General features: G+C 40.8%; 1 protein-coding gene and 1 pseudogene across 1 annotated transcript in view; one reads left to right on the top strand and one right to left on the bottom strand.

Annotated features, from left to right (window-relative positions):
* The first annotated feature begins 9,751 nt into the window (after positions 1-9,751).
* LOC126117190 (E3 ubiquitin-protein ligase MARCHF3-like) overlaps positions 9,752-20,900 on the top strand; it is a 128,944-nt gene continuing 117,795 nt past the window's right edge. The window contains exon 1 of the mRNA XM_049915041.1: positions 9,752-9,845. Coding sequence (XP_049770998.1) covers positions 9,752-9,845 — 94 coding nt within the window. The remainder of the gene's footprint in view (positions 9,846-20,900) is intronic.
* Positions 19,844-19,961, bottom strand: LOC126102020 (5S ribosomal RNA; annotated as a pseudogene).

Here is a 20,900-nt window from a genome sequence, read left to right as displayed (position 1 = left end):
AATGCCGGACATTTGCCACGCCGGACATTTGCCACGCCAGACATTTGCCACACTTGCCCCTTCGCCAGGTAGCTTGAGTAGCGATCCCTCAGGTAAGGGACGTCCTTCCCCGCACTACCTCTGTCCGCTTTCAAATCGTCGTCTCCACATTTTACTCGATACAACCAGTACGTAAGGGACCTTCTTCTTCAACATCTTGGGCAAATACAGAGCTTCTTTTCCTAAATCGAAATATTTATAACTTTTGGGAAACGAAAGCAATACCGACGATTATGTCAGTATGTAATTAGTTCTGCCAAGTATAAATATAGATTCCTGTGAGCTTCCTTTCACGCTTACTGACTGCGATAGAAACAGTCCATCGGCATGGGAGCAACAAGAAAGGAACGATGCAACGAGAATGCGAATGTACGCTTATCATTTCCTTTTGATCACTGCATTTGTGCCTCCTTTAATTACTACAACTGCATACCCAAAAGACAATAGGGAAAGAATAACTGGGTATGTGAATGTTTGAAAAGAAGAACGACATACTCCATATTAATTTACTCTCTAAAAACATTAGTTAATAAAGTGTAGCGGGACAATGTTCAAAACATAACTGAAAACACGTTCACTAAATAGAGATAAGAACATCTATGATTGACATGGCATCTACAGTCGACTTACAATTTTAAAATGTTAGAAATAAGAAAATGAAGTAATACAGAATGCTACGCTTGTAACGTACGTTGTTGTTCTCCATTGTTTAGCTCTGGTATTTACAGGGTCACAGAGAAAGCATCTTATGTTCTGGAAGGAAAAACCGTAATTGTAATTATCTGCACTACAACAGAAACAAGAAGGACAACTTAAAGAAAAATAATGTAAGCTCACAATTGACTTTCAAGCAGATAGTTCCTGTGACTTAGTATGGGCAGAGGTTATATTCGACAACCGGAATAAATTAATAACTGGCTCATTTTACCGAGCCCCTGTCTCAGATGAAACAGTTGTTGAACAGTTCAAAGAAAACTTGAGTCTGATCACCCTATTCATACAATTATAGTTGGCAGTTACGTCAATCTACCTTCCGCATATTGACAAAAATACATTTTCATAACCTATTGTAAATAGAAAACAACTTCCGTAATTGTTCTAAATGCTTTTTTAAAAAATAATTTTTAACAATTAGTTGACGAGACCATTCAAACTGTAAATGGTCACGAAAACACACTTCACCTCTTAGCCACAAATAATCCTCAGCATCACGACGGATACAGGGATTAGTGAACACGCATTCGTAGCGAGGCTCACTTCCGTAACAAAGAAATTCATCAAGTCTAAATAAATTAATAAGAGACGGAACTGATTCCTCATGGTACACAAAACACGACAGAAAGCTGTTGCAGGAGCACGACAAAAGGCACGTATAATTTAGACGCACGCAAAAATCTCCGATATTGGTGAAGTTTTACTGAGGCTCGAAATTTGATGCGGATTTCAATGCGATATGCATTTAATTGTTTCCACAACGAAACTCGCTCTAGAAATGTGGCGGAAAATCCAAAGAGATACTGGTCCCATGTTAAGTAAACCAGCGGAAAGGGTCAGTAAGTACCTTTACCGCGCGACAGCGACGGTAATGTTACTGATGACCGTGCCACTAAAGTGGAGTTAGTAAATTCATTTTCCGAAATTCCTTCACCAAAGAAGACGAAGTAAATATTCCAGAATTCGAAATAAGAACAGCTGCAAACATAATTTAGAAGTAGATATCCCTGGTGTTGCAAAGCAACTGAAATTACACTGTCAGTGACAGAGGAAATGATCAAATATCTTTTAAAAAAGTCTCTAATGTATAAGAAAAGTAGGTCTAATACGTTTGTTTCTGATGTTCTTTAGTAATAATTAATTTTCAGTAGTAAGCTCCTTGCTTTTGCTGACCAGTTTAAAGATAATCAACAATTTAGTAAGAAATTCTAATTTTTAAAGTACTATATCTAAATGTACTTAAGTAGATTTACATCTACTATAAATGTTTGCAGCTGAACTTAAATAAAAAATATTTGAGGTGCCAAAATTGTCAACCTTAGAATCAGATCAGTTTTGGGATGTCAATTTTAGGTGCAATTCAAAGGTTCAGTTCCCATTTTCTTTTACAAAAACGTATACTATCAGTTTAACAAACCATGATATTTTAGGTGATAGTTGCGATTCTGAAGCTTCAGAAAATTATTTTAGAACTCACAATTATTTAATAGTATGGCCATAATATTGGAAGGTAGAAAAAGTTATCTTAACGTGACAACAATAGGGATACTTTTGTGAGGCTTGAAATACTTTTTAATTTTTACATTAAAGGCAGATTCGCATCGCACTTTGCACAGGCTTTGGACCTTGAAAATGATAAATGACCATCTACCATTGTGGCGTGTGTAAAATCAGCCTAAACACGCTGAACTAATGTACATACTATTTACAATTACAACTTAATATAAGCTCCTATAATACTGCTTCAATGTTTTAATAATTTTATCTCAGTAATCTGCGAGGACTCAGTGGTCTTCATAGTTTTTAATACATTATTTTTAACATATTTTAGTCCAGTTTCTGAATATGGGCAATGGCTTTCAAGCAAGGCCTAATGTTGCCAGTCTCTTAATAATGCTTTACGATTCTCTCTATCCTGTCGCCCAGCTTCAAGTACTACTTCTTCCTCTTCTTACCTTCAAGATTCATATCCAATTTCATGTACATGCAGTTTGTGAGCTCTGCTTCCTTTTTCAGTCAGTCCACCAAATTGCTGATTGTAGGGTGAGGGTTTCCAATAATACTATTTATTTTGTTGTGCCACCCTTCAACAGCATTCGTCGTTCGGTGCCTTTTTCCGTAACAGCCCCACATTTCGAGTGCCATATGCTCATTCTCTAGCCAGTTATCCACACAGTAGTCAAAAAATTGAGAGAACCTTCCGTTATCAGGAGTTTCTGCATGAAACTCAATCCATCCATTGCTTATGTCCTCCGGTTTTACAACTGCCAGCGCTGCACACATGCTGACGTGAAGTCTTAAATCCTCTTTCTAGCGGTACTCCTCTGTTAGACCGAGAACTCGAATTCTTCTCCATAAACTCTTCTTCGAATGGAAATAGAATCCATTTATTTCAGTTGTGGGAAAAACTTGACGAATGGCCAATATCGCAGCTGCCTCAAAGACCACCTTTACTTGTTTAGGACACCACTCAGAGACTGCCTGTTTCATCAGACGAAATAGACGAACATATGTGTCTTTCTTCTTTTAGGGAGTAGTGCAAATACAGTAGGAAGAATTCTTGTTTCTTTAATATGGCCTCCTAAGTCTACTTGTACGGTGTAGATCTGTGCAAACTGCTTGCTGCATCTCTTAAATGTTCCATCCATAAAAAAATGGGAACATGTGTTTAAACTTTCTTTTCCTTTGCTTCCACTAAATATCATTATTCTCACCTCTAATCTATCGTCTTCCAGAAGAAAACTACTGCCATCTCCCATTTTTAATAGATCTTCATGAATATCAATTTCATAAGAGTTCTTAGGCTCTTGTTGGTTCCCCCGCTCTTGACTCCATCGACGACGCATGGTTCTCTTCATAGATTCTGAATTAGGCATCACTGTAACAAAGTCATAAACTTCATTATGTAGATGTCCCATCTCATCCGCGTATATCTCCGATAACTGTGTAGTTTCTTCTCGAGACCTTGTCTTTGCTCTTTCCACTTGCTTTCTCACTTTCAGAGCCGCATCGTCAGGTGGTCCACAGAGATGTTCTAATACATTCAACACTTCTCCGTTCCTCGAAAGCAGCTTTCCCTTGCAATGATCCGCTTTTCGGCATAAGCACATCCATGTAACAACACCTTCTTTAGATGCCTTCTGTTTAAGATACGCGCAAGCAAGAGGCCTGCCCTTGTTCGTTGTAATAACTTCCATACTGATGCTCATGTTAGGAACTTCGAAAGCAAACTGTGCCGGCGGGTGAGGAGGAGGAGGAGGGCGGTTGGGGGGAGGGGGGGGGGGAGACAAGGGACCCAAGCCTTCGGAGCAGGTAAAATCGTGGCAAATGTCCGGCGTGGCAAATATCCGGACACCGGTCAGACAGCCAACACCCACCCTTCTACCGAGGGGGTCTCGCCGACGCGTTTACCTTTATGTGGGCGATTTAATAGCTGTCCGATCCGTGGTGCGAGTGTGTCGGCTCCACCGGCGCATTCCTACCTGCTACCCCCGACTACCTGCCCTCCCACACTCCGCCCTTTTTACTTCTCTTTTGACATGGCGAAAGCTGCCACGTGGCTGGGCGCAGGTACGGTGCACGGAGCAGTCGCAGTACGTCCACACACAGTCATATGGGTCAGCGAGGAAGGAGGGGGGAATGTTTAGATGTTTTAATTAGGTATGTTAAAAATACTCTGACTGTATATTGTGTACAGCTTATTTTCAAAAAAATGGTAATTCAGAAAACAGTTTTACTACCAGGGATGTACGTGGCTTGAAAGTTTCATGTTGTAAAAAAAAGCTTTCATTTTTCAAAATTAATTAACAGTGGTGGGTATTTCGAAAAATTTCAGATTATTGTGAAAGTTTATTATCAGTTTTCAAGAACATTAACTACACATCAACTTTTACATGAAAAACATTTTTTATATTTCAACGTTTTCAAGACAGTCACTCTAAACCTAAAATGCCAAATTACTTTTGGGGGTGTGTTTACCCCTTAAAAGTGGAATTGCGCACAGACAAGAAATACGTATTGCACTATTTTGCCTCCTCTAGACACACCCGTCAAGTTTCATGAAGATCGATTACTGACATCTGGATATGTTCCCTTGTCAGTGACATCGAACATGAACTAGTCATTGGATGTCACCTGATTAAAAAATCCATCAGCGTCATTTCAACCTTACCAAAGCTGCCCAGGACGACTGTTGGTGATATGATTGTGAACTGGTAACATGAAGGAAGAACCACGGTTAAATAGAGACCAGGCAGGTCTTATCTACTGACGGACACGGACTGGCAAGCATTGCAGAGGCTGGCTGTACAATATCGAGTGAAATCAGCAGAAGGAATCACTTGTGAGTTCCAGATTGCTATCAGTAGCCAAACAGAAAAATTACTGTGCGTAGGAAGTTAAAAAGCATGCCACGTGGGATTAGCCGAGCGGTCTAGGGCGCTGCAGTCATGGACTGTGCGGCTGGTCCCGGCGGAGGTTCGAGTCCTCCCTCGGGCATGGGTGTGTGTGTTTGCCTTTAGGATAATATAGGTTAAGTAGTGTGTAAGCTTAGGGGCTGATGACCTTAGCAGTTAAGTCTCATAAGATTTCACACACATTTGAATATTTTTTTTCTTAAAAAGCATAGGATACAATCGCCTAGCAGCTCCTCATTAGTCACATATTTCTGTAGTCAACACTTGAGGTGATCTGATAAACGACGCCATTTCTCAGTGCATGACTGGAAAAAGAGTGATTAGGAGTGATGACTCACGGTAGACGCGGAAGGAAGTAAACACAATTTACAGCATTCTGTACAGAGTGCAATGGAGGCGTATTTTGGAGTCATTATAGATTGTATCAACATGCAAATGAACCCTATCATAAGCATCTATGCCGGCCGGGGTGGTCGAGCGGTTCCAGGTGCTACAGTCTGGAACCGCGTGACCGCTACGGCCGCAGGTTCGAATCCTGCATCGGGCATGGATGTGTGTGATCTCCTTAGGTTAGTTAGGTTTAAGTAGTTCTAAGTTCTAGGGGACTGATGACCTTAGAAGTTAAGTCCCATAGTGCTCAGAGCCATTTGAACCATAAGCATCTATGAGGCAATGATTTGTAGGAAATAAACATTCCAGAAATGGCCTGGTCTGCCCTGAGCCTCGATCTGAACCTAATGAACACCTTCAGGATGTGATAGAAAGTAAACTTCACCCCGACAGTAGATGTTTCTAGTACTGCACAACCAATGCTTGATGGCGCAGCATTCAAAGCACTGAATTCTCAGTTGAGAGCAAGGGGTCCAAATCACTGTCCAGCTGCCCGGATTTGGGATTTCCCTAGCTGCATGTAATCAGCTAAGGCGAATGTCTTCTTGGCTCCATTAAAAAGAGCACACGAGATTTCCCCCTCATTTTCCCGTTCACGTTTGCAGTTCATCTGTAAATGACCTCATGGTTAACAGGGTCTTAAACCATAATCTACATGCAATTTGTACGCAACAGTTGACTCACAGTGTACTGCATTTGAGTCAAAATGCCTCTAGGTATAGATATTCAGCTTATAATCATGTTAAAAACCCTCACAGAGTGTAATGACGAAACCAGCTGTTCACCACTTCCAATGGTGTTTCACCCGGGAACGGAAGTGGAACATTCAGTAATTTGTACTCAGTAGTAAGGCCTCCCATAGATGTAACTCTGGCAAGGGCGTAAGAACTTGGCGAGATACATTACCAGTGATAATCCTTGGCAGATTTCATTGCAATCGCAACTTAGACCTGAGCGATACTGAATCTCAGGTGGTGGGATTATCACGACATGTTTTCTGGTGAAAATCATCATTTAATGGTCAGGGAGCAGTAATGTCATACATTTGGTCGAGAGGGTTTCGAACTCAGACTCACCCTTCTGTCAGTATGTTTTGGGAGCAGCTCATGGATTCACATTTTTTCTTCGTAGCGGAACCGTTACGAATGTTCCCGTTTGGGTACTGATAGCTGCAGGGCCTGATGCCTAGATTGATAATTGAAAACTACTGTGATTGGTTCACTTAATTTGCACTTGACGTGCGTAATTAAGACTGTCACTCTAGTTCATACTACAGTTGCCATTTGTAGTCTGAGTCGTCCAATACGATAAAGACCACTGGGCTATATTTCAATAATCCCATAACACTACAGACTTCAAGATTCTTTTACCTTTACTTCACTGAATCTGTTAACAGAAAACTACGGAATTTATCCTTACTACGTCTGGCAAGAACGTCGTATATTTTGAATATTATATGACCATTATACAAAAATTCATAAATTTTACTTCTGTGTCTTTCATGTCGAAGAAATTAAGATTTATGAGAAGTATATCATAAATAGTAGGGATGTGCTACTGCTTCATATCTCGACAGTTTTTACAGTGAAAGATAATGCTTCACAGTAATTACGTTGTTTTTGTGTCAGCAGCTTTCCTTTCAAACTTGATGGATTTGAAGAATACTTCCGTTTCTTTGTAATATGCTCCTTTTGCCACAGGATAATTTTTCTGTTGAAAAAAAGACTGTAATCTGACAAATGACAAGCATGAGTCACATTTACAATATTGCTCTTTTTATTCTTTTTAGACATGGACACAATTAAGTAACACTTTTGTCTTGACTACGTTCTTTGTTGACTTTGTTAGACGCTACGTGTTTGGGCGTTACGCTATTTTCAAAGGATGAAATTTATGACGCGCAAGCTCTTATGGACCAACACATAACAAAAATGAACACATCCAACAAATAGATACACTGTATCTCTTCAGTCTGAATGTCGTTAGTTTTAACTGCAAACTCAACATTAGAAACATGCTTTTAATCGTGACCCTACATTGGCCACCATCAGAAACCATAAGTCTTAACCACCACAAGCAGAATAAAATGTACATTACATGAGTGACCACACATGCTGTTCACTAGACATTGTGTCGGAAATTGGCCGATGAAAGGTAAAACTTTTCAGAATTAAAATTGTGTCACAGTAAGCGTGCTAAAAGAAACAAAATTAATTTACATTTAATTCTCTGTCGGCCTGTCGCTCTGTAAATCACAGTAAAAAAGCGAAATCCCGTTATTGTGGTTGTGGTAAAAGAAATAAAAATAACTGATTCTTAATTCTCTGTCGTTCTGTAGGTCGCAGTAATTACTTGCTTCCTTCCAGAAATGGGAAGTTCTTCAATCGCAATAGAGGAGAGGTTCCTTCAGTGCGTTTAAAGAGTTCAGATTTTAACTTTTATGGTTCTACTGAAGACAAATGAAACTTGCTCATTTTTCAGCATATATCCTCAGTAACTGTCTATTCCTTTGCTGCAGTTCCTTAACACTTGTTTGAGAAATAGTATTAGTAGAAGAGTGGGGGGGTCTCATGAGGGTATTCCACGCGCGCTTACATCACAAAACAGTTGATTCATAAGAATATACCTGGCAACAATGTGTCTTTCATGACAATATGCATTCCATTAACTATGCGTTTCTTGAAACTGATAATTATCACAAACTCTGTACATTGGCAAAACTCTATTCTGATTTTTTTCTGGAGGGTATAATGACTGTAGGAGTGAAAAAAAGTGAGCAATAAAGTTACTTACCGGCTCACTGGTTTGTTGTTGCCTCTGGACATAAAAGTCTGAAAAGTAGAAGAACGTGGAGACAAGATTTTAAAAAATGCAGTTTCAAAAGTAGGCAGCGATCCAAGCAATAGGTATTAGAATACCTAAAGAGTGGATGACAGAAGCAGAACATCCGTTGTAGTACATATGGGATCAAAGGAAGGAAGAGTACTGGTGTCTGGCTATCTACCATAAAAGATGAAAATTTTTGGTTTAATTGGTTTTAGCTCTCAGTATGAAAGTGAGTGTGTAACGTGGATAAAACATGGAATAAATCTCCATTGTAAGTTATAAATTGTGAATTTGCTGGACGTATTTAATACTTTTAGAGGACTGTGAGGTCATAGTAAAGTGCTTGAGACAGTGCTAGGATGGAGTTATAGCTAGCTGTATAACACCCGCGACAAGAAGGTATAATTAGGTGAAAGAACTTTCTTCAAGCATTATTTTGTCTTCCTAGTAAGAGTAACCACTGCAACAACCGGTATGAGACTTGCACAACACATATGATTTTAGAGTTCATCCTATCGCTGTGTACCTAATCTACTTTTACAGCGTGTCCAAAACAAAACTGGGTCGAAAAGAAGCACTTCGGGGAAACGTAAAGTGAACTGCAAAAACATTTCTGCACCGACAAAAAATGTTTTATTTTTTCAGCATCATATCTGAAGGCTAATTCTTTTATTTATTAACTCGGTTAGCTTAAACAGTGCCAGACATACAATCGTTTTCCGGGCCAACTTAACTTTCAGCACCCTGTATGTTATATAAACAATAGATATAACAAGAAAGTAATGATACTAAAGTGAAAAAAAGCCCCTGGAGATGAGACCACGTAGCTCTAAATGCTGTGTTTGTCTTCAATAATCTCAAGATTTATGAGTAGACAAGGGCGCATTTTGCCATTCTACGTAGGTAACAGATATTCTTACATAGTTAAATATATATCAGACGAAGACTTAAGTGCAACCTGATACATGAAACAGTGGAAATCCATTACAATATTCTACTTTAATATTAAAATTACAACTATGCAGTTGCACGTTTCCTATTTTGACGTTCTGGTGGTGTATATCTCTACAATAGTTCCATCAGCCCTATATGCACTCGTATTAAACGTTACGATAGGAAGGATTAAGTTATTTATTCATATCTTTATGCACGGTATGTATGACAAGCCGAATATCTATGATAGCACAGAGGATCGAAGAAGCGTAACAGACTGTGATGTAACACGTAGTAAGTATATTCTTTGACCAAAGATTAAAATTGTTCGACAGAGGGAGTATCAACATGCGTGGTGCAGTTACTCTGTGCGATGGCGGGTGGTCGCCGTGGTTTGTGGGGATGCCTCGTGCCTGAAGTACACCGTACGCGCGATGAATACGTCGCCGGAGTGTGTGGCTCAGGCACCGCAGACGGAGGAGACGCAGAAGGGAACTTCACCGCCCCCACAGTGTCACGTCAACATAGGTGCGTTTTTTATTTTGTGTTGTGAACGCTGTTGTTGATAATGGTTTAGTTTGTAGTGGACTGGTTTGACGTTTAAAGAGCACTATACAGACTTGGTACGGCCAATGATAAGCGTTTATAACTAAACAGACAGTATCAATTTTGGCGATTTATGTCGAATTTTAAATACCCTTTTTTACTACATCTTTCACACTATTCAGTAAGAGACAAAGCAATGGTTCTGCTATTCAGAAAAATCGTGATTGTGTGGTTGGTAGTCCACAACAACATTTATAAGCTATTGCACAATATTTTATGCACTATAAATCTAAAACCAGTTTATATGTGTCCACATTTTTCATTTGCTTCAGTGATTCCAGTCTAAATACCACACATAGATTTCACCATATGGAGGCCACTGCAACAGTATGTCCCCCCGTACATCTGGTTGCTAATCGTTGCTCAGGCACCTTCACTGCTGCGCGTTGATGTGTGCTAGCCATTTACGAAATCTGCAGTTAAGAAAAATCTCATTAGTCAATGAATGCATTACTCCACTGTCATGTATAATTTTGATGTTTGTAGAAGAGATAAGAAAGATGACAGTGTTGTGGACTCGAGCATGGGTAAGTCAAGGGTGAATGATTACTACATCAGAACTAGTAGCAGGGTCATACGAGGTGTATATTTTTAATGGATCCCTCCAGCTTCACGGACAGTACCACAATTGTTTCTCCTTGGTACGGTTTACGAAAAATACATAAAACATGAAACAGGATGACAGCATTATGCTTCAGAAAAATAATCTCCTAGATAGCGATCCGATTCAATTTTTGGTGAAACACATTGCTCTTCTCTGACCCTACCAACATAAACTGTTTAGAGTGTAATGAAAAGCAGTGTTTGTATGCAGTAATGTATCATTGTATTATTTTTATTTCCTATATTTTTTTAATTTCATGGATTGAAACTTCCCAGTGGTATGCCGGTATTGAAAAAGAATACCTCTACATATTAAAGTGATTAATTAAATACTATATTATAACAACTGTATTGGCAGAACCTGACAATGAGTCGTGCTAAAGACCTGCAACACAGTTTTGACGGTCTGGAAATAAACACGTAATGTCAACGATTTCATGTAAACGCCAATCCACATTTTGCATGTGGTTTACTTTTCTTCAGAGCATTTGTTTCCAGAAAATGAGACGAGTAAGATCATATTAAGGTTACCATTAAAATTTGAATGTTTGAAAACATACTATACCGCTATAAGAATGAGTGATCTGCTTCTTGCTGAAATAATTATTGAAAGTGGTATTCCTGTATGATTTGTTTTTCGGGCATGAGACACTAGTAACTAAGAGTTTAAACAGTTTTTCGCATGCATTTACTTAAGTTCTGTCTGGTTGTAATCTCTGGCTCATTAACTCAGTACTGAGACATTTAAACGGCGATAATTATTAAACAACATTTAGGCTATACGATTCCTATAGGCTGCGTACGTGTTTTTTTACCAACTTAGCAACGTGGCGAGACGGAATATAGACAAAGATATTGTAAAAGGACTGAAAAATCTGAAATAATTCGAACCAAGAAAGTTTTTGTCTTTTACTAATATTCTTAATTTTGTTGCGTTCACTTTATGCCATTTAAGACAAGAAAAAGAAACTTTCAAAACTGAACCATGTCAAGGTGCGAAATGGTATATCGACATTGATTTGTAGTCTTATGCCCCTATCTAATATTAAGCTGTAGTTAAATTCTGTATCTGAAGCTCCGTAATAAGTACTACAAAAAGAAATTTTCTATATTTTGTGCGGTCATTCAAATGGATAGCAACTTTGTAGGATAAAAACGAAGATTTGAATTTCTCGTGGTCTCCCTAAATCAGATAAGGCGAATGCTGGAATAGTTCCTTTGAAAGCTTCACGGCTGCTTTCATCTTTTCCCATTTCGAGTTTGTGCTCGATTTCTAAGCTCTTGTTGTTAACACGGTAAACCTTACCCTTATTTATTTCAAACGTACAATATTTTTCTATTTATGAAACTTGCGTGGCTTTACTACCAATAACGAAAATCCTATTTTCCAACCGGAAGGAAGATTTTTAAGAAAGAAAACTTAATTCGTAAGTGATCTTTGCAAAGGAGTCGCCATCATTTTCTAGATTGTCTGTTATTAGTCTGGTTGGTAAGTTTGTAGCACTCTGCTCGGAAACGTTGTAGGGAGACAGCAGGCCACCAGCTGCAGCTTCTCTTGTAGCTGGTGACTAACACCAGCAGCGTTGGTAGTGAGGATCCTTTCGACGCTGTGGCTGCAAATGATCCTTCTTGAGCGTGTCGATAGGGTTTATCCCAATTATGATACTGTATAATATAATTCTGGAAAAAAATTCTGTAAAGTTACATACTGAACACGATCGTTGTCTGATTAAATTGTACAGTTGCTATCGTCCCATTACGTCAAAGTCTCCTTATTGGTTGAATTCCAAAATTTCACGGGAGAATTTTGGGATAAAATTTTCTGGTTTCTCTTAGCACTCCCTATTAGGAAACAAGGATTCTCTAAGTTTGTTCACAAGAGACGGATTTTGGTTCACCCTTACCTTCAGTATACAGGAGCCCTGAGTCAAAGTTATTTTCCTAAGTGTACTGTTAGCTTTAACATTTGAGTACTCCAGTACTTCAACTTCCATAGACCGTTAAACAAAATGGTATTTGTTCATGGCACCAAGTGCTCATAACAGATACTGAATTACAAAGTTATCATGCTTCTATCATAGCATTATACAGGTGCCGATTGCCATTGGTTTCTTTTGCATCAAATGTGTTCCGGACAATGCCGCTATCAGTATCTAAACTGGCACATACTCTTGGGAATTTGATCGTGGCAGTACACCGTAGGCAACTGTTTTCTAAGCAAGCATCCGAAGCCTTGATGCCCCTCTAAAATGTGTCTGTCAAATGTAACTTCACTGTTTGCACCATCCTTACACAGCCTATCGTTCCCTGGTACACAAGCATCACTTCAAATTTGGCTCACGGAATTTAAACAGAATTATCTAAATAGCCAGAGGTGTATGTTTAAATGGTTCAAATGGCTCTGAGCACTATGGGTCTTAACATCTGAGGTCATCAGTCCCCTACAACTTAGAACTGCTTAAACCTAATTAACCTAAGGACGTCACACACATCCATGCCCGAGGCAGGATTCGAACCTGCGACCGTAGCTGTCGCGCGGTTCCAGACTGAAGCGCCTAGAACCGCTCGGCCACCGCGGCCGGCCTATTTTGTAAGGTTTACAGAAAAAGTGATCAAGAGAAAAGACGGAACACTAAGTGTAAAAACACTGTTTTCTGATTGGATTTTCTTGTACAACCTTTAATTAAATAATTAAAAGGTACTTTTATACAGCAGAGTAAAAGATCAAGACTGAAAATGCTTTATGGAAAATGATCAGAAGAAAAAGAACACCAAATCATTCCTTTAAGAATCCTACAAGATACCTTTTTCCCCAGGTTTCTTTAAAGTCATTGTATCTAAAGCCAATTCTCTGAAGTGCATGCCAGAAGACAGGATCCAGAAACACGCTGGAAAATAACTCATTAATTTGTTTTGTGTAAATCAAAGAGATCTCACTGACATACTCTTACAAGTACATGACCTCCACTAACACTTGATAATAAAGAAAAGGTAGAAACAAGAAAATTATGACAGTAATGGAACAATACCCATTCCGTAATCGATGAAGCAAACCTACTATCGTGCGGCTGTAATCGAAGATTAGTCAGAGTTGTTCTATGGCCTTCCACCCCCCCCCCCCCCCCCGACCCCTCATTACCTTTTCATGCTCCACTTTTGATTTCACCGTTTGCCAAATCTGAGTGTGCGGTACCTTTACGGAATTGTGAAGAATCTTCTTTCATTTTCTGCATTAACGTACTATGGTTCAAAAATTGGGCTACATATGCTAAAATATTGATAGGGCAGTAACTTTTCGTCAGCATTTTCTATTAAGAGTTACACTTAAGAGCAACAGAAGCCAGGAAAGATTGTTGTATCACGATTCCCGTACGTAGTTTACATAATGGCCTTCTCTAACTATTAATGGATTTCGTCACTTCCCAAATACTAGATTCATCTCAGATGTAGATTGGTGCCATTCAACTTACGGTTTTGAGTGTGAAATATTACTTAAAGAGAAAATGCAAGATATTCTGCTGCCTTTCACATCTGTTATGTTTCATGTACAAGTGCTCGATGGTGCTGTATTGGGACACCTCTAACACCCTACATTCCACCGGAAATAGTTTTGCCCAGCGACAGTATCCATCTCAAGTAGTACAGACCTCAGGGATCAGTCGCAATTGCAATTTATTGCATATCTAGATTTCGGTCTCTGTATGGCTAACTTCAGCGCTAAAAAGCATGTGAAGACCCAGTTACAGTAAGATAAAATGCATGCTATATGAAATGTACAGTTGCAAAAGCTTTCAGTGTAGGTCCGTCACGAAATACATACCAGTAAATGTAAATTAAAACATTAAAGCCGGCCGGTGTGGCCGAGCGATTCTAGGCGCTACATTCTGGAGCCGCGAGATCGCTACGGCCGCAGGTTCGAATGCTGCCCCGGGCATGGATGTGTGTGATGTCCTTAGGTTAGTTAGGTTTAAGTAGTTCTAAGTTCTAGAGGACTGATAACCTCAGAAGTTAAGTCCCATAGTGCTCAGAGCCATTTGAACCATTTTTGAACATTAAAAACTTGTATATGCACATAGTCCCAACTGGACTGTTCATGTCAGAGGTTGAGTTCATACTGACGCCACTGTTTAAAATTGCAACATTACTGGCATAGATAACAATTTACAGCACCTTCCTACATGTATTATACACTGACAACATGTATTAACTTTAGAATGAAATTTTCACTCTACAGCGGAGTGTGCGCTGATATGAAACTTCCTGGCAGATTAAAACTGTGTGCCAGAGTGAGACTCAAACTCGGGCCTTTGCGTTTCGGTGGCAAGTGCTTGATATAGGGTACTTGCAATTGTACTACACTACTGGCCATTAAAATTGCTACACTAAGAAGAAATGCAGATCATAAACGGGCATTCGTTGGACAAATATATTATACTAGAACTGACATGTGATTACATTTTCACGTAGTTTTGGTGCATAGATCCTGAGAAATCAGTACCGAGAACAACCACCTCTGGCCGTAATAACTGCCTTGATACGCCTGGGCATTGAGTCAAACAGAGCTTGGATGGCGTGTACAGGTACAGCTACCCATGGAGCTTCAACACGGTACCACAGTTCATCAGGAGTAATAACTGGCGTATTGTCACGAGCCAGTTGCTAGGCCACCATTGACCAGACGTTTTCAATTGGTGAGAGATCTGGAGAATGTGCTGGCCAGGGCAGCAGTCGAACATTTTCTGTATCCAGAAAGGCCCGTACAAGACCTGCAACATGCGGTCGTGAATTATCGTGCTGAAATGTAGCGTTTCGCAGGGATCGAATGAAGGGTTGAACCACGGGTTGTAACACATCTGAAATGTAACGTCCACTGCTCAAAGTGCCGTCAATGCGAACAAGAGGTGACCAAGACGTGTAACCGATGGCACCCCATACCATCACGCCGGGTGATACGCCAGTCTGGCGATGACAAATACACGCTTCCAATGTGCATTCACCGCGATGTCGCCAAACACGGATGCGTCCATCATGATGCAGTAAACAGAACGTGGATTCACCCCAAAAAAATGACGTTCTGCCGTTCGTGCACCCAAGTTCGTCGTTGAGTACACCATCGCAGGCGCTGCTGTCTGTGATGCAGCGTCAAGGGTAACCGCAGCCATGGTCTCCGAGCTGATAGTCCATGCTGCTGCAAACATCGTCGAACTGTTCGTGCAGATGGTTGTTGTCTTGCAAACGCCCCCATCTGTAGACTCAGGGATCGAGACGTGGCTGCACGATCCGTTACAGCCATGCGGATAAGATGCCTGTCATGCCGACTGCTAGTGATACGAGGCCGTTGGGATCGAGCACGGCGTTCGGTATTACCCTCCTGAACCCACGAATTCCGTATTCTGCTAACATTCATTGGATCTTGACCAACGCGAGCAGCAATGTCGCGATACGATAAACCGCAATCGCTATAGGCTACAATCCGATATTTATCACAGTCGGAAACGTGATGGTACGCATTTCTCCTCCTTACACGAGGCATCACAACAACGTTTCACCAGGCAACGCCGGTCAACTATGAAATCGGTTGGAAACTTTCGTCATGTCAGCACGTTGTAAGTGTCGCCACCGGCGCCAACCTTGTGTGAATGCTCTGAAAAGCTAATCATTTGCATATCACAGCATCTTCTTCCTGTCGGCTAAATTTCGCGTCTGTAGCACGCCATCTTCGTGGTGTAGCAATTTTAATGGCCAGTAGTGTACATAAAAATAAATGCATTTGCGAGTTTGCATAGACAATACTATAGCTCATGAAGTATGTGGATCTGGTTCTATAAAGGCTTTTAATTTCGATAATACTGGAAACTACAACCAGTAGAAATGATAGTTATCAATTGTGTTCTGTAAAAATTTAAATAAATTACACGGACTATAATCTTTTAGATAAATTACATTTCAAATGTAAATTGGTGTTTAAATATTACATAAAAATGTATTGCGACTGCTATAGGAATCCGCGTGACTGCATGAACCGCTACAACACAGTTGATACGAGAACACAAGCAAGCAGTGGGGAAGAAGAGACCTATCAGACTTAATGCTCCACGAACATTCATTAAAATGGTTCGAAACCTTTGGCTTCGAAGTGCAGATGCAAAAAAAGTAGAACTAGGTTAACTTTTATTTGGTTACAAGGCAGCGTTGAATCATTGGACACTTTTATTTGTACTACTAGATTTCAACTTTGAGCAAAATGTCTATTCTCTCTTCAATGAGCGGTTGAAGCAAATGCATGAGTTTGAATGCATGAATTTACGCAACTGCCACCACGAGCCACCAGAAAGGATGGCATTGCATTGCGACGTTCACTGCAGCTCCGGAACCATTAGCTGCCACTGTCACGCGTCGCCAATTGTGCTGCCAACGCCGCTGAGGCGGCAGGAAGGGATAAGGGGAGGAAAATGGGAAGGAAACATAGGCAGTGTAACCTTGAGAGCCAAGGTCCGGGTACAATTCACTGAGCTGTCTGCTAGTTCAGTTGAGCTGCTGGAAGGTGGAAGAGACACGTTTACGGCATAACGAAGGAAGAATGCTGCGCGTCGCTCAGTCGCTAGTCAGATTAAAATAACTTGTTAGCTGACGTCTGTCACTAACCGCTACAATGTTGCTACATTGCGTGCCAGTTTTCACTTGCCTATAATCCTCCGTCGGAATAAGCCCAACGGTACAAACCGACCGCTGTATCATCCCAGCCAATAGGCGTCACTGGATGCGGGTATGGGAGGACAGATTTCGTGATCGGGGCTGCTAATTCCCAGTCAAGTAGCTCCTCAATAATTGTCCTCACCAGGGCTTTCCAACAGCGGTCACCAGACATGGACATTCACCTAACCGAGTGGTAGCCAGGCCCGACAGCGTTTAACTTCAGTGATCTGACGTGAACCGGTGTTACCATTGCGACAAGGCCATTGGCTACCCCTTGGTTATAGGTGGCACACAAATACGGCGGATCACTTCACAAATGCTGTTAATGTGTAACATAGAGCAATGTTGGAAGTGACCATAGCGAGGTATGTCGAAAATGCGAGATGCTCTGTAGACAGCGGATTTTAAATGACCAATGGCTAAGCTGCTGCAGACGAATATTTTTGTAGCCCTGAATTTAACTCATGTCCTAAGCTAACCACGACCCCCGCGTGTGTAGTATATCCTAGAACACGGCGGTCGCCAGGCTGCGGCACGACTGAGGTCTCGATCTCATTACTCACGGCGCTTAAAGATAACCTCTACAGGCAAACTCAAGACATAAAAAATTCAGTTTCAGCGTTAATAGCAAACTGTAATTTCTAACTATCGTTAGAACTAACCCGTTCTTCCTACTGGCGACACGAGCTGCCGCGTTACCAACCGATGAGCAGTCCTCGTTGGAGCTTCGCTGCAGATTATAAAGCGACACAGGCATATTCCAGATGAAAAAAGACTGTTAGGAAGAAAGACAATATCAAATAAAGAAATCAATACGATGATGAAAATAAGGTGATAAAGTGTCAGAAATAAAAGAATTACGTATAAAGCGATTAACTGAATAAACGTAATAATCAACTTCTTTTGATTAGATTTAGAAATTAAAAAACTCTTTACGTTCGAGGAGTTTCGAATCTAAGACCTTCTACACGTCAGGTTTCTGTGCTAACCATTGCACAATGCCTCAACACTGGCTGAAGTAGTAACTGTCATTACCCAGTCTCAACGGTGAATTCCAGCCTACAAAAATTTGCCTTCATGCATATGTTGTGCGAATGTTAACTAATGCTAGCCTACCTCTGTGCTTATGATAACTCTATACGTGACACTGAATCGCGTCTTGTGCGGGAATATCCAGTAGTGTTTAGTTAGTTGTGTGTGTGTGTGTGTGTGGGTGTGTGTGTGTGTGTGTGGTGTAGTTGTGTTGTCGTCTTCGTTGTGTTGTTGTTGTTGTTGTTGTTGTTGTGGTGGTGAGGTGTTGTTGTTGTGGTGGTGGTGAGGTGTTGTTGTTGTGGTGGTGGTGAGGTGTTGTTGTTGTGGTGGTGGTGAGGTGTTGTTGTTGTGGTGGTGGTGAGGTGTTGTTGTTGTGGTGGTGGTGAGGTGTTGTTGTTGTAGTGGTGGTGGTGGTGGTGTATTTGTGGTGGTGGTGGTCTTGCTGTGTCATCTCTGTGTGTGTGGGTGTTGTTGTTGTTGTTGTTGTTGTTGTGTGATCTCTCTCTCTGTGTGTGTGTGTGTGTGTGTGTGTGTGTGTTTTGTGGTGTTGTTGTTGTTGGTGGTGGGGTTATTATGTGCACTGAAACCTGAAATAAAAGTGACACACCTAAGATTTGAAATCCAAAGATGTCACAAAAGGAAGTCGGACAAGGATTTTGTAGTGAACTGACCACTTTTTATGGCAGTTTGATAACGGCCAACGATTCGGACATGACGTTGGGGCCTCTGACTGGAGGAAATCAGCTCCAGCGCGTGAAACGTCAATTAGTAATTTTAATCAGACTATAGTGGAAGCTCCAGGTATGACTCCATTTCGGTTGCTAGCAAGCCATTTTAGCATCTCTATTCAGCCCGCTTCTTGGCTTGGCATGTGAATTGACAGGACTGCATTCCAGACCATTAAGTTCCAAAAACTCTGAGATTATCAACTGGAATCGAACTTGGAACTTCAGCGTTCCTTACAGGACACGTTAATTGCAGACCATTGTGGTGGCGATACTACGATGAACGTCAAGCAATGACGTTCCCAAAGGAGGTCAAGACCCCCCTTATTGTAATATGAATCAGTTCTGTGTGGTACGGATAACGCCATTTCATTATGTTTTTTGTCGAGGTTGAACCAAGTAGCAAGTCAAAATACGACGCACAAAAGATGTTCGGGTAAATTCCCTAGAAAGAGAACATTTAATATTGTGTCCATGCACGTTGCGTTAGATAGTTAAGTGTGTACGAACATAATATTTTCAGAATGAGTACTTATACAGCCAAATATAATAAGTAATGATGAAAGCGAGTGCTCAGCAATTTTAAGTAATATTTGATCAACGAGAATAGTCTGCTGTCACGTGAAATTAAGTAGGCAGTCCACTAAAAAAATTAAACTCCTCCCGAACAGGCCATGAAGGCCCAACGGTACCGACCGGCCGCCGTCTCATCCTCAGCCTATAGGCGTCACTGGATGTGGATATGGAGGGGCATGTGTTCAGCACACCACTCTCCCGGCCGAATGTCAGTTTCTAAGACCGGAGCCGCTACTTCTCAATCAAGTAGCTCCTCCGTTTGCCTCACAAGGGCTGAGTCAACCCACTTGCCAACAGCGCTCGGCAGACCAGATGGTCACCCATCCAAGTGCTAGCCCAGCCCGACAGTGCTTAACTTCGGTGATCTGACGGGAACCGGTGTTACCACTACGGCAAGGCCGTTGGCCAGATAGTTCACAGCATATAAAATTTTAATTAACGTCGTGTATTTTTACGTGAAAATATATGACTATAGTCAAGTGCTATTAAAAACGGCAAGGTTTTTGTGATACGATTATTTTATGACCACGCATGTAAAATTCACGCCCTGTGATATGACCAGTATATGGAACGCCGTACTGTGAAACTTACAAAATTTACCAACAACTTCTACGTCTCAAGGACCAGATCTGCTCGAAGAAAACGCCTGTGTAATAATAACAATTGTCATGATGATCGTTGGCGTTCCACAAGCAATAGCCCACAAGTGGTAAGCAGCTGGGGAAAACCTGAGTGACAATTTTTTTTTGCAGTGGCCGCACAAGTTCCGCACATGACGACTCACGTATCACGGAAGAGGTAGTTAATACGGGTAAGATGAGCAAATTAGCGATTGCTTCTGATCGCCAAAGGGTAAACAGGGCATCATAACGTGTGCAACTTGTAAATGGTCTATGTTGTAACGGCCTGGTGATCCATTATGAAGAACGCTGAAATTAAGCTACACACCGAGAGTGACATGCGGACATGTCAGCCTCGCTAAGCACACGCTGGTTAACTTTACTAAAATTTGGCGCTCCACACATTGTCGTTCTGTTAAGAAATTAAAACTATTTAAACAAGATATACATATTTATATGCAAATATAATTTAAGTAAGGAAAGGGGAGCATTGAGAGAGGCGAACTTCGAAAGTGATCAGAATTGATTTATAGGCTTAGAGGAAAGTATCATTTGTCTGTGAAAGCTAATGCTTGCAAAATACTTATGACCTGTACTGGAATATCACTCAAGTGTATTCTGCCTAGCAGAACTGCTGAAAAATCTTAGCAGACAGCCGTGTCGGTAAAGATGGCACGTATCTCGCCAAAATATTGTAAAAAATTTCAATAAATGACATTCAAAGT

The sequence above is a fragment of the Schistocerca cancellata genome, chromosome 1 (assembly GCF_023864275.1).
Source record: "Schistocerca cancellata isolate TAMUIC-IGC-003103 chromosome 1, iqSchCanc2.1, whole genome shotgun sequence".
NCBI lineage: Eukaryota > Metazoa > Arthropoda > Insecta > Orthoptera > Acrididae > Schistocerca > Schistocerca cancellata.
This window is presented reverse-complemented; position numbering and strand designations above follow the sequence as displayed.